Source organism: Sceloporus occidentalis, unplaced genomic scaffold (genome assembly GCF_023333645.1).
Source record: "Sceloporus occidentalis isolate IW3139 unplaced genomic scaffold, rSceOcc1.0.p SCAF_4, whole genome shotgun sequence".
Lineage (NCBI taxonomy): Eukaryota > Metazoa > Chordata > Lepidosauria > Squamata > Phrynosomatidae > Sceloporus > Sceloporus occidentalis.
The window spans coordinates 185,061,757-185,075,221 of NW_028316984.1; the positions used below are offsets into that span (position 1 = coordinate 185,061,757).

General features: G+C 37.3%; 2 protein-coding genes across 11 annotated transcripts in view; one reads left to right on the plus strand and one right to left on the minus strand.

The window, feature by feature from the left end:
* The window catches only part of WDR20 (WD repeat domain 20), a 65,644-nt gene extending 61,226 nt beyond the window's left edge, over positions 1-4,418 (plus strand). The window contains exon 5 of one of the 2 annotated variants that reach the window (XR_016281027.1): positions 3,256-3,329. Coding sequence is in view for 1 of the 2 variants with exons in the window: in XM_089522560.1 (XP_089378686.1) it covers positions 3,256-3,309 (54 nt within the window). In the remaining variant the exon portion in view is untranslated. Of the gene's footprint in view, positions 1-3,255 lie in introns of both variants that reach the window. The other variant, XM_089522560.1, reaches the window with a different exon arrangement.
* The window catches only part of MOK (MOK protein kinase), a 30,061-nt gene that overhangs the window by 821 nt on the left and 15,775 nt on the right, over positions 1-13,465 (minus strand). For 4 of the 9 annotated variants that reach the window (XM_089522564.1, XM_089522568.1, XM_089522569.1 and 1 more), the window contains 7 exons: positions 13,222-13,270; positions 11,658-11,836; positions 10,841-10,942; positions 9,984-10,157; positions 8,671-8,782; positions 7,405-7,611; positions 6,830-7,319 (listed from right to left, as the gene is read on the minus strand). In XM_089522564.1, the coding sequence (XP_089378690.1) occupies positions 7,239-7,319; positions 7,405-7,611; positions 8,671-8,782; positions 9,984-10,157; positions 10,841-10,942; positions 11,658-11,836; positions 13,222-13,270 (904 nt within the window). In that variant the 3' untranslated portion in view covers positions 6,830-7,238. Of the gene's footprint in view, positions 1-5; positions 2,837-6,829; positions 7,320-7,404; positions 7,612-8,670; positions 8,783-9,983; positions 10,158-10,840; positions 10,943-11,657; positions 11,837-13,221; positions 13,271-13,465 lie in introns of those variants that run through there. The other 5 variants (XM_089522566.1, XM_089522565.1, XM_089522572.1 and 2 more) reach the window with 5 other exon arrangements.

Below are 13,465 nucleotides of genomic sequence, written 5' to 3' on the forward strand. Positions count from 1 at the left end.
TAAAAAAAACAGAATGGATGGATAAATAAGATTCTGATTGAGAGTTCATTGACCTAGAACTCCTTGTTCCTTCCCATACATCAGAGAAACAGAACACATTATGCAAATCTGGGAAATATGTGTAAATTTCCACAATTATTCAGATCACAAAAGTTAGTATTTCTTGGTGCAGAAATCTGACTTTTAAGAGTGGAAGGCACTAACAGACCAGCCAATCAGGGCTGCAAGTGGCACATAATAAAAGTGAAACAAAATGGAAGAAGGGAATACATGTTTTGTGCACTTGTGAAAAGATGCTTCCTGTTACCAGTAGTACAGGATTGTTTCCAGAGTGAGAGCAAGAGAGAATATATCCTCCTTAGCACTCTTGCAATGGGGATGCTTGTTTGAATACACAGCCAAATACATGTGTCTTTTGTGCTGCACTGCATTGCTTTTCAATGGAATGCACATGTAGTACACCTCTCACCTTAAGAATATCTTGGTAATGGAGCCATGTCTTCTCACCCCACCCTCCAAGAGCAGGTGTGAAATTATGTGCAGATGTGTGGCAAATTTTGTAGTGAAAGCTGAATTCGGTGCAGCACTACCTTACCTCCCTCTCCTGTTCCGTGGGAGTAATTGGAATGGCTATTGTCACATGGTTAGCTGATGTTGGAAGAGAACAGCCATTTGTACCTGTGAATTAGCCAAGTACGCATTGCTGTTTAAAGCAGATGTTGAAATCTTTGAGAGTAAAGAGTATGGCAATGATCAGCTTAAATTTAATGTGGGATGTTAATGGAATGGTAGAATGGGGAGGACGGTCCTCCCCAGTGATGCTCCTCTCATGCTCTCCAGATACCTGCTCCAGAAGGCTGCGGAAGCCTCCAGAGCTGTTTTTTGAGTGACGCAAAGATCCACCAGTGAGGGGAGAAAGTTCCATCATGATTGTGTTGCATCATATCTTCTATAATGAGAACTTATTAGTAAAATAAACATTTTTTTACTATATTGGGTCATCCTTTTAAAAAAAAAAAGCACCACTACCATACGTGTTGCTTTATAGCAGAAGCTTTTGGCATTATATATTTAAATAGAACACAGATATGATGAAATACAATATCTATTTTGCCCGTTAGATCTGACCTTATGAATGAATCATGGTGTATGTCATCTTCATATATAGCTGCTACTGCTTGTCTTTTACTTTCTCATTTCTCTCTTGTGTAATTCTTGTTTGTGCTTTCTTAATGACTTGCCTAGTTATTTGAGTTCAGCAATTTTACACATTAATTTCTAGGACTAAACATTCTGTGCTGGCCTTCCAAAATACTTTGCCTGAGGCAGTGCTTATTGTAGTGGCTGGGATCCTATGGGGCAAATAGCTTGCAGAAGAGACTGTTCAGTGAACAGTTTAATTTTCTCCCCCATGTGAGCAAAAAAGCAGTAACAAATGGCAGTGGGCAAAACTGGCCACTTGTTGTATTTACATACTGCTGCTTCAGAAAGAGGGCAGCCATTGAATGTGTATTTCCTGACACAAGCCTGCTGCATCTATGGTTGTTTCTTTCCTGAATGCCTAGCTCTGTGGAGACTAGGCAATAGCATGGTTTGGCTTGGAAAACTGACTGTGCCAAGCCAAACCTTGTAAATTTAATTGGCTCCAAAGATCTATGGAACCAATCATAGACGGGAGAAGCAGCCACAGATATAGCCAACTTGTGATGAGGCATGTTGAGGTGGAGTATTCTGCTCCATCACAACTGAATATGGTCTTGGTCATAATATGTTATGGAAATAGAATATTAGACAACAGTTCTTGGCTTCTTGGCTCTAACATGATGACCATGTTGAACAAATCTTAATGCATCTGGGGCATGTGTCATTTCAGTACCTTTACTAGAGACTTAACAAAACATCTTAGTTTAGAGGTTTTCAAAGATCAGAGCAGTTCTAGTGGCTTTTCTGTTCCAGGGCAGGGGCTTCTTGTATTTCTTACTGATTTCAAGAACAGGAAGTCTGTTTTCTTTCTATCTCAGTTTTTGGGTCAGAGCCTAAAAGAGCTCCTGTAGACTCTGAAGATGTAATTAATTCTGCATTACAATTGGACTTGGATCTTGACTTTGACTAACTTGAGTTACATGATGTTAAGGTAAGAAAAAGGTTTGGAAACCAGAATATTGGAGACTGAGGTGTTTCATTAGTGAACTCCAGGGTGAAGTGTAATGACTAATAGTTCTATAAAAGGATGGAGGGTTTGTGTGATACAGAAACCAAGCTTGGTAGTCAGTCATTTCCTAAAGCTGCATATTGAAAATGAATCTGAGCTGATAGATGAACCTATACATTCCTTGTTTTAAACTACAGCAAAAGCCTGAAAACATTAATTAGAATTGATGCAGTGTGACTGCAGTTGTTACTTAACCATTGAGGTGGGGAGCACATCTGTTTAGAGTGAAAGTTAATTCTTCATATAGGGAGACTCACTGTGCAGTCTGAAATGAATGACACAGGATCTGCAGGGCCTGGGTAGATCTCCAAGTTGGGAAGGCTTGACTGTTGTTCATCTTTTCTAGGAGTAGTTTTACAATCAAGAAAAGAGTCTAACTGCATCATTGTTCCTGACATGAGCATATATAAGGAAGCTGAAAGAAACCTGAGTGTGCTGTGTTAGGCCAGATGCTGAAACTTATGTTTTTCAGTCTGTAAAAACTCGTATACTGCATGTATGCTGCAAAGAACACCAGTAGTTTTGACGGAAAAGTGATGTCGGTGGATAATTTTTTCCTCCTCCTAGTAGAGATCCAAACATGGTTGTAGGTCACTGACCTTTTCCTAGTATGATGTCATAGCTCTAGAAAAAATGTAAAGGTTCTATAAGAACAAGCTAAACTTTAAATCACCCTATAGGTCACTGTCCTCATTAATCAGGTTCACGAGGACACTTACGACATCAACTAGTCCATGAAAGCTTCAAACATAGCTTTGATTCCAAAGTACCATTGGATTGTTTGTTTTGTTGCAAGAGATACAACTTTTCCTCCCTTCACATTCTAATGATGTGCTAAATATTAGAAGTTAGTTTAAGCAAAATTATAAGCTAGAATAATAAGATAGTTAGATCATTTATGTAAGGCTTTCAAATAATGTGATCTACCAGTTAAAAATTTAATAGACAAATATGCCATGTGCTAAAATTCTGCAGACATTACTGTTTAGAAAACTAAATGTTGGGTTCTCTTGCTGGATTAATGTAAACTGCTTTGTTTGCAGGGTTTATTGCCATCTCAAAACCAGGCCAATTCTCCAAGTGGAACTGTAGTATAGCCATCACATTCCTGCTAGCAAATCTTTGAACACAGAACAAGAAGTAATGGCAATGGAATCTGGAGCTGCTGTTCAGCCAGAGAGCACCACAAATTCTTAAAGGCAGAGTGTAAACTTGGAGTTATGTGAATCACATAGTGTTTTACTACAAAATAGTAATAATGTAATAAATTCTTTTTAAAACTAATACTTTAGGCCGTTTACCCAAAGAAGAATTTTGCTTTAAAAATGCTTCTTTTGGTGCTGCAATTAAAATAGTAAAACTTTTTTCCAGTTTCTTTATACTTCTCACTGTAATTGAATCATATACGTAACATACACATATATGTGTAAAATAAAATGTTTCTTAAATCAAAGTAAGTTTAATGGTGTTATAAATTAGAACTTCACTGTTGGGTTTTTTTGCACTGATTTTTTTTTTTTTAACCAGAGATGGTTAGTCTGCAATGCTCTCATGGGAAATGAAAGTCATTACTTTCTGACTTCACAAATGTAATTCAGGAAGATGGATGCTGCAATCATAGGTGGTTTTTTTTTTCTAAGAAGATTGTTTGCACTTAAATAGCTTAATGCTAGTAGAGAATTTTAAATGGGTGTTTGGACACCCTCTAAAGCTATGTTATTGAGAAAAGAGATTCTTTGTATCTATTAAACATTTTATTTTAATAATGTTTTCAGCTACAATCAGTCTGTATTATATGTGTATATAATGTAATTCAGTGATTGGGGGAGAAATCAGTCATTACACTAGTGATTTTATCATTTAAGAAAGTGATATTTCTAATTCAGAAAATACATATTAAACTATCTTGAATATGCAGTTTTGTTTATGTTGTGTTTAAATTAAATCAGCTTTGATGTAACTTTTGGAATGTAATATTTTTGGTATGGACATGGTTTAATCCTTGTATAAGATATACTCCTTTTGGAAAATACTCAGGTCAGATTCACTACCTATTGAAACTGGGCTTACCTTTATTAGATGATGATATTCCCTTGCACTTTGTTCTAAACAATATTTTTTCTTCCACCTCTATGCTTTGGAACACTACATCAATTTTTAAAATATGCCTACGTTTCTGAAAATAAATGTTGGTCATTTAACAGTGCTACTAGCTGTTTTCATATATTAGCAATATGTAGTTTAGTATCTGTTAGTGCCAGTAGATGAATTCAAATGTTGGTTTAAAAATGTCATAACACAGTGCTATACATTGTGCAAAATGCAACAATAATATAAAATAATGTGCCAAAGCAGTGTTTTAAAGAAAAACCAATGCCTTGTGTTAGAGGATAGATTTCAGAATCTACATAACCTAACTGCTGCTTGAATAGTTACTGTTAAACAATTTTTGAACACACTAAACATTGTAAAATCCCATCCAGTTTTTTGATGGAAGAAAATGCTTCCTATCATCCCGACTTGCAGCAAAGGTTTTAAGTATACCATAGTTATTACTGCCTCATGGGATGAAAATGTTTCCTCTTTTCCTCTGTCGCATCCTTTTACCTAAATACAACTGTGTAACTGGGGAAGAAAGAGCTGTCCTAAACCCTTGAGATTGCTGCTGAAAAGAAAAGAAATCTGACTACAGGGGCTGCAGCTCACGGATTACTTGTACAACTCAGTTCCAAGACTTGGGCTTCTTCAAAACTAACATACTCTGTATGGTTGTGTCTGTTCATTTCCAGTCTTAAAACGTACAGCTGGCCATGCTTTTTGCTGGATCCAAAATTCTGCAAGATCCTTTTACTTACATTAGGGTAAATCCCATTTTGAATGCCATGTTTCAGAAGCCTATTGTGGTTATATATTTCACTTCAGCTAAGCCCTTGGACATGCCCACAAGAAGTTTCTGGATTGCATTCAAGATCATTTTAATAGGTTTGCACTTTTGAGACAATTTGCTCTACATAAGCCAACTAAGATGCAAATGAAAAAAAAGATTACAGGGAATATTTCAGCTTGCAGCAAACTAACTCATATTCAGGCTCTGTGTTCTGCAAAGGCTCTTTTTGTCCACAGAAGGTATATGAACCCCTCAGCTGTTTTTTGTGGGTGGGTGGGGGGATGTACACCAACTTTAGCTGTTTCCGCCCACTCAGTTCCTCTGCAGCTATTTGCACCAACCACTCACTCTAAAATAGTCCCCAGGTAGCAGTAGTTATCTCCACCCAGCATTCTGGTGGCAGGAATGAAGTCTGGACCCAACCTACTGTAGTCATTGTCCTATCTGACCACATTTGACTTGATTACATCTTACTTAAATAGAAGACTTTGGAGTTTTTGCAGAAGAGGTCTGATGATAGGCGAGTTTACATAGCTATCCACTTCAAATGTAACCTGTGTTCATGTTCATGTACTTGCTTCGGCAGGCAATGTCTCAAGTCTTCATAAACAGTTGTACCAAATCATGACATATAATTTGGTAATAAAATAAAAAAGACCAGGTTTTACACCTGTAATCCTATGCCGTTTCCTGGGAATAAACTGCATTGAATCTAATGGGACTGACTTCTACTTAGGCATGTGTAGAATTGCTTTGTAAATAGATAACAAAAAGCTTGGGGTACAAGTGTGGAAAATGGGAAAGGTGGGGCAGCTCATACTTGGAATGAATGCAAATTCATGGTCAATCATTTTAGCTTCAGGCTTTGAGATGCATCCTTCCTTCTACCAAGGAATCTCTACCCAGTCTTCAGAGTACATACTTTGTCCAAATTGTGATGGTATGTTAAAAGCAGACACTATGAGGATCTGGGAGTACTATGATATTTACATGGACATACTCCCTTTAGTATGTTTGCGACCTTTCTACAGAATATGCTTCTGAAGTCTCCATGGTATAAGGTAAGATTTTGGCTATTATATCACCTGTCTAACTCATCTAGCTTTATTCATTTTTTGATTGTAGAAAGATCTTATATTCATGAGTCTCATTCTATTGAAAGTTTTCTCTTTTAAAGTTTTTGCTAATATATAAGAAACAGTGTATGAAGTGGTATCTTACAATTGATCCAGTAAGAACTGATTTGTACTAGTAGAAATTAAGAACTGCACAATATTTCTCTTTTTACTGAGAGTTCATTATGGTAAAAGACTTTTTGTTAAGAATAGAATGTATGGTTTCTTTTCAAAATCATCCTTCTTAAAAAAAATCTTATGATATCATTCTGCTTTTCCTAATAACTCTGGAAGGCCAACTTTAAAAAATCATATCTTTAGAGGAAACAAGTACTTCTGCCTCAAGATACTTTCAGATATTATTGGCTCTTCTAGCACAATGTGATTTCAAATGACTGAAGCATGACAAATTGTACTTTAAAACTTGCTTACAGTGTTCAAATGTCCATAATATAGGAAAATGTCCAAGAGCAACAGCAACACTGATTCAACTGTGCCACGAGAAATCCATGCAGAAATAATCTGCTCATTTACATAAGTAACTGCAGAAAATCTATATGCTAGATTACATTCAAATTGGATAGTATAACATAGGTGATAATAAATAGACTCAAATCGCAAAACTACCAAATAATTTACCAACAAAGGCTGAGTACAATTACACCGCTATAGTAGTGTTTTTAAAAAAAATACTGATACCATTTTAACATATCATAAATAAAAACAATATAGCATTTAATACAAAAAATTATAACAAGATACTTCTAATCTGCAGTACAGTGTTCCACTTAAGAGAAAACAAAGTTTTGTATACTGGGAGATTTAAAAACAAACAAAAAATGCATTCTGAACTACAAAAATGGTGCTTATTACAATTGGCTCCTTTTTAAAAATAAAAAAAAGCTTTAAGTCCCAAAGGAACAGATTATTGTATCATCTGATGCAGCATATGAGGATATAAGGCACTACTGCCATTGATGTACCTTTTTTAAGAATATGGAGAGCACAAGGGTTTCTTGGTCCATCAGTATCCTCCACCTCTTCTTTCCAAAGCAGGCAAATGGTACTGTTTCACAGGAGATTTAAATTCTTTCTGTTTTTCAGACTGTTGATAAGACAATAGAAGTTACAATGGGCTGTAATCTGCCTGTATATAATTGTATGTAATCTGATAAGCAAGGCAAAATTACCTTGCAATGTGTCCCAAAATATGTTATAGGCTGCAACACTTGGACTTGTCTGTTGGTTGCTGGGAGGGTAAAAACTGACTGAAATGTAGGATTAGAGTAAGAAGTCAAGCTGGTTACTGCAGGGACTGTCACTTTTGGCAATTCTACTGCATAGGAAAGTCCATGATGGAAGCCCAGTGGATTCTCCTGGATTTGCCTAAGAAAGTTCTTTTGAAATAAAAGTACAATTTAAATTTTTCTTACAGAATGATCAGTTCTGTAGGGTGAAATTCTGATAGATTTTACATATTGTCTGCATATGTGCAAATGCTTTCACCTCATGGGTACAAGTTTGCATCATGTCAGCATGGAAAAGATACATGGGTTGTATTTATATGCAGGAACAAACATATGTGGTTGTAGTGGTACCAACATTTTTAAGAGTGGAGGGCAAAGTGCAGCACTGGGTTAACATGTGGCTCCCAAACTTTTTTTTTACATTCCTTGCATATACGTGTGCACACACGCACACACACATTCCCAGGACTCCCTAGACTACCCTTTCTGTTGGACAGAATACCTCCAGGAGTGGCAGTTTTTTTTAAAAAATGATTTGTAGCTCCCCTGTGCTGTTTAACTTCAAAAAAAGTATGCTTGAAATAGGTGTGGCAAAACCTAATGAGGAAAAGTGTGCATGTTAAAGGTGAACACTAGGAAACAATAGAGAAGCATTTCAACTAAGCTTAAAACAGGGTCAGTTTATGTTAATGGCATAAGATTAAACAAGAACCAATTACAAATTGGAATAATCATTGGAATAATTTTATGTGAGCAAGACAAAATGCTCTGGATAAACTTTTACACACAACTGAACATACTCAAGTAAACCTTGTAGCATTGGTAGCTTAAACATTGGTCTTTAGCAATACAGTAGCAAGAATGAATACCGGTATGTATACCTATTTCTGTGTAACACTGCTTGTTTATCTGATGCATTTTTTCTATTGCTCAAGTATTCTTCGAAAAACTGCTGAAGTCAATGGCTCTAACTGAATGTAATGTTGGGTTACCTCACTATACTGTGAGTTATTCTGGTCTATAATAATGGCATAGAGTGTATCTATGCAAAGCCTCTCTGCAAGTCCTGGAAGCTTGTGCTACAAGAATCTTAAAACATGTTTAACCTGTCAGGTACTAATAATCAAATTACCCAGTTTCACGGGACTGTTCGTTTAGCAAATCAAAACTGTACTAGTTAAATAGATTTGTCTTTGATTTAAAGATTACCTGCCTTTGATCCTCCTTTGAAATACGGCGCAAGCTGAGTGACTCTCTTTCTAATGGGTTTTCTGCTAATCTCATTTTTCTGCGCATAGTCAAAGCTTGTTTCTCTGCCAACCTGCTCAGTAAAAAAACAGACAAAATACTACATATAAAAACCGAAATTCATGTCAGATGGAAAGTCAAATCATCATGAGATGGTCAGTTTCTCAGTTATGCTAGTGAAATACAGCTGTTAATTACCTAAATTTTGTGAATTCAAACAAAAATCCACTAAACAGTGATACCTTTATTGGCTAACTGAAATGCACAGTATATTTGTTGCAAGCTTTTGAAGCTCCACTGGCTTCTTCATCAGGCAAAATGTTACATACCAAACAGGAGAAAGATTAGAGATGTTAGTAGAGTACCTGTATTTTGTTGTTTCTGTCCTTAGTTAAGGTGGTATGGGGTCAGTATCTTTAGCAGGCTGGCCCCTCATCAATTGGGAAGAGTCCAGGGAATTTAAAGTCCATTTGTATCTCAACGGGGACCCCTCTTTTGCAATCCAATATGTCTCCATTCCTGTGAGGCCACAGGCCTCTTTGTAGACAGAGATCAATGGATTCCTCAAGAAATCTCCCATGTTTTTGCACCAGGAACATTTTGGTAGCTGTAGAGGTAAAACATGCCAACCCGGCCCAAATTTGAGGAGAATAAAATGTTTTACCTTGGTTGAAAGTCCCAGTCCACTGGCTAACTCTTCAGGGTTCCCCTGTTGCAGCTACAATGTGGTATCTGACTATACAGAAATAGGCCTGTGGACTCACAGGAATGGACTGCAAAAGAGGAGTCCTTGTTGATATGCAAATGGACTTTAAATTTCCCGACTCTACCCAATTGCTACATGGCCAGAGGTGGAGGGGCCAGCCTGCTAAAGACACCCTCCCCATACAATATCAGGACAGAAACAACAAAAATGCAGGCCTCTTACTAACATCTCTAATTTTTTTCCTGTTTGGTATGCAACATCTTGCCTGATGAAGAAGCCAGTGGAGCTTTAAAAGCGTGCAACAAGTATATTGTGCATTTCAGTTGGCCAATAAAGGTTATCACTGTTCGGTGGATTTTTGTTTGAATTTACTGAATGGTCAACACAGCTACCGCTGCATGTTTTCTAGATCTTGTGAGTTAAGCTAAATTTTTAGTTGAGATGCTGTAGACATCAGTCCAGCAGTTACTGAAAGGCTGGAGGCATTTCCAATTCCAGGCTTATGGTTAGTTATTATTTCCAGATTTTTTGTTCAGTATTTGTCAAACTACTGGGACTGTCTGCTTACCTTAGTTCTCTGAAATAAGGATGCTGTAATGCTTCATGGGCACAAATTCTCTCATCAGGATCATACTGTATCATGGCATACATAAGTGATAGGCTCTTATTGGACAGACTAGGCATAAATGGAGAGATGCCTTTCCCTTTCCTGATTGGAAAATCAAAGCTCATCACTCTTGACCTGCATTAATCCAGTGAAAGAAAACTTTTATTGGATGGGGAAGGAGGATACTCTAGATTTAAGGTTATAAATCAAATCTTTATGGCTGAAGACACTTCTGTTCTCCATTCAGCCACCTCACTCCCCCCTCACCCTCCCATCCTTTTTCTGACAAAGCACTGTCTTTTACATCAGAAAAAGCAGATTGCCCACTCTGAAGCACACAGCCATTCTCAGGACTGTCCATACCTGAAGAGGTTTAAAATACGATAGTTGTGGTGTTGGAGGCAGGGAAGATATATGACTTAAGGTACCCCACAGAGCGGAAATAGAATGCATGTCTGTCTGCTGAGAAACTAGGAATTTCCAGAAGTTCTCCTCTCAAAGCTTTGGGCAGAAAGATCTGTGGTATTTAGTGCTCACCTTAGCAATGAAAAGAGCTAGAAGCTTATCTTTAAATGGAAAAGTAGATGCCAAATAATTGTACATTCACAAGATGACACAATCTCTTGCATGACAATACTTTGAACTTTGATGAAGCAGGCCTCAGGCTACACTAAACTTGTAAGCCTGCAGAACTTTGTTTCATCTGTGAGCTGGTCATGGAAGTTCCTTGATATAAAACGTAAGTATTCTCTTAGAGAACCAACTTAATGATAGATTGAATGCCCTGCTAGATCTGAGAGAATTTAAATTATACTTACTGCTTAAATTTATTAAGGATCTTCTTGGGAGGAGTACCTATAATATCATGGATTTTTGATATTTGGTCCAATTCGTTGGCTCCAGGAAAGAGTGGGTGGAAACTAGAAACAAAATGACAAACTGAATTGGTAGGAGTGAAAATTGCAGTCCAGTAGCTGAAGCTGAGTTTTTGTTGTGAAGAGAACTGTTCATTCCCTGTCTTAAATAGCATCATCTAGTCACCACAGTTTAATAACAAAGTTAGTGTTGGCTGACATCTCTTTTCAACATCAGGTATTGAGAGAATAAAGAGAACTTCTAACGAGAAGACTGACATACCATGCTCAGTAAGGCTTCCCTACCCATCTATTGTGGCATTTTTCAAAATGAAAAAGCACCAAAGCAGCAGACAACTATAAATAAAAATTTTTTGGGTCCGGGGATTGCATGCTGAAGTCAAACAACTGAAACTATTTTATTTAGTCAGGCCATACATTCATCTAACATTTGTTATGTGGCCCAAGCTCTCCTTGAGAGAAATGCAACTGAGGAAGTAGGCTGAAGTCTATGAAAGCTCATGTTGCCAACTTTTCTTTCAGTTAGTTTCAAAGGTGCTACAAGATCTCTCTACATACTGATCTAAAGACTAACACTGCTATATCGACACTAAGAATGCACTGTACCGTTCAAGTACAGGCTCTCTCCAGTCTTTTGTAGTGTCCAAATAGGCATTATGATCATCCCATACCATATGCATAAGCCTGCCCTTAATGTAAATTTCTGTTCTTGAAAATGTCAAGTCATTCTTATTCTTTACAAATAAATACAGTAACATACCTTGCAATTTCATAAAACACACAGCCAGCACTCCAGATGTCCATTTTGTAACTGTAGTAGCCATCAGTCAGAAGACATTCAGGTGCCCTGTACCAGCGTGTAGAAATGTATTCTGTATACGGCTGTTTGGAATGTATACTCCTACAGGATCCAAAATCCCCTAATTTGAGAAGGTCTTGCTGCAATAACGTAAGTTGTACAACTCAAATGAAAAGACATTCAAATAAAATTTAAGAAACTAACTTAAAAATAACTAGGCACTTCAAACCTATTGAGCAAACCTTGTCAATATCTTTTTCAGAAGTTAAAGAGCCCCATCTCTTCTAACCTTTCGGTGGCTAGCCCAAAAAGTGTTCTTCTGCGTGGCATTCAGTGTTGGAAATTGCTACTTTAACTTTTAAAACTGGATTCTAGGATTGTTTTAGACTACTTTTATGAGCTTTTATGTGTTGTAAAGTGTTTTTATCTTTGTATTGTTTTAATTGGTTTTTATTTGTTCATTACCTTGGGAACTCTTGCAGTTTGGGAGGTGATACAGAAATATATTTTAAATAAATGAATAAAACATATTGGAGATCAGAAAGAAACGTTCCTTCTCTTCCTCCTTTATTTTTTTTAATCCTTGGACAGGTAGTTAATGACTTCTTAATAAGTGTGTGTGTGTTGTGCGACCCTAAGGTATACCTATCATGGAGTTTTCTTGGCAAGATTTCTTCAGAGGAGGTTTGCCATTGCCTTCCTCTGAGAGCACGTGACTTGCCCAAGGTCACCCAGTGGACTTAATGGCTGAACTGGGAATTGAACCCTGGTCTCCAGAGTCCTAGTCCAGCACTCAAACCATTGTGCCATGCTGGCATACAACCATGCACATTATTTTACACTTTTCTCATTCTAAACTTGTAAAAACCTATAAATAATTTAATACAGTTTTAGTCTTTTAGAATTATTTTTATTGTTTTCAATTGCTTGAATTGATTTTATTTGTTCACTCCCTTGGGATCCTAGGATATGGGGTGTGATTTTAATGAATATTGTAATGAAATTACATAAATTTAATACTGGCTAAAGATACTAGACTCATCTAATCTTGGAAGCTAAGCAGGGTCAGCTCTGGGTAGTACTTGGATGGGAAACCACCAACAAATATCCGGTACTGTAGGCTATGTTTCAGAAGAAGGAACACAGAAAACCACCTCTGATTATTCCTTGCCCAAGAAAATTATATCCCTCCCTCCATTCTCATGGTTTTGGAACCCATATCCCTCACTTATGCGTGAGGGACAGAGGGGGAAATAATGGGGCGTGTGCCCAAGGCACGTGCACATGCGCTCCCGAAGCCGCGTGTCTATATTAAAGCCAATGGAGCTTGAATATAGGCGAAACTCTGTTTTCGCAAGGTGTCTGGAACGGATCCCCTGTGAAAAAGGAGGAGTGACTGTGTATGAAATTTATTGGGTTACCATAAGTCAGCAGGTGACTTGAAGGAACACACATACACACACACAGTTGTGTTTATCAGTAGAAGCCTCATGTCTTTGATACAGAATTACTCAAGAATTCTTACCTTTATTAATATGTTCTCTGGTTTCACATCTCTGTGAAATATTCCATTCCTATACCAAGAGAAGAATTGAGGGGAAGTTTGAATAGGTATAAACTAAGATAGTGGTGTATAAAGTCCACCAACTGGGGATCTTCATGCTTTCAGTCCTTCCCCTTCTTTACCACCACCATTCCCAAAATAGTTTTTCACACCCTTCCTGTAAAGCCTTTCCCTGAAGGCTGGAAGATATCCCTAAAGAAGCATT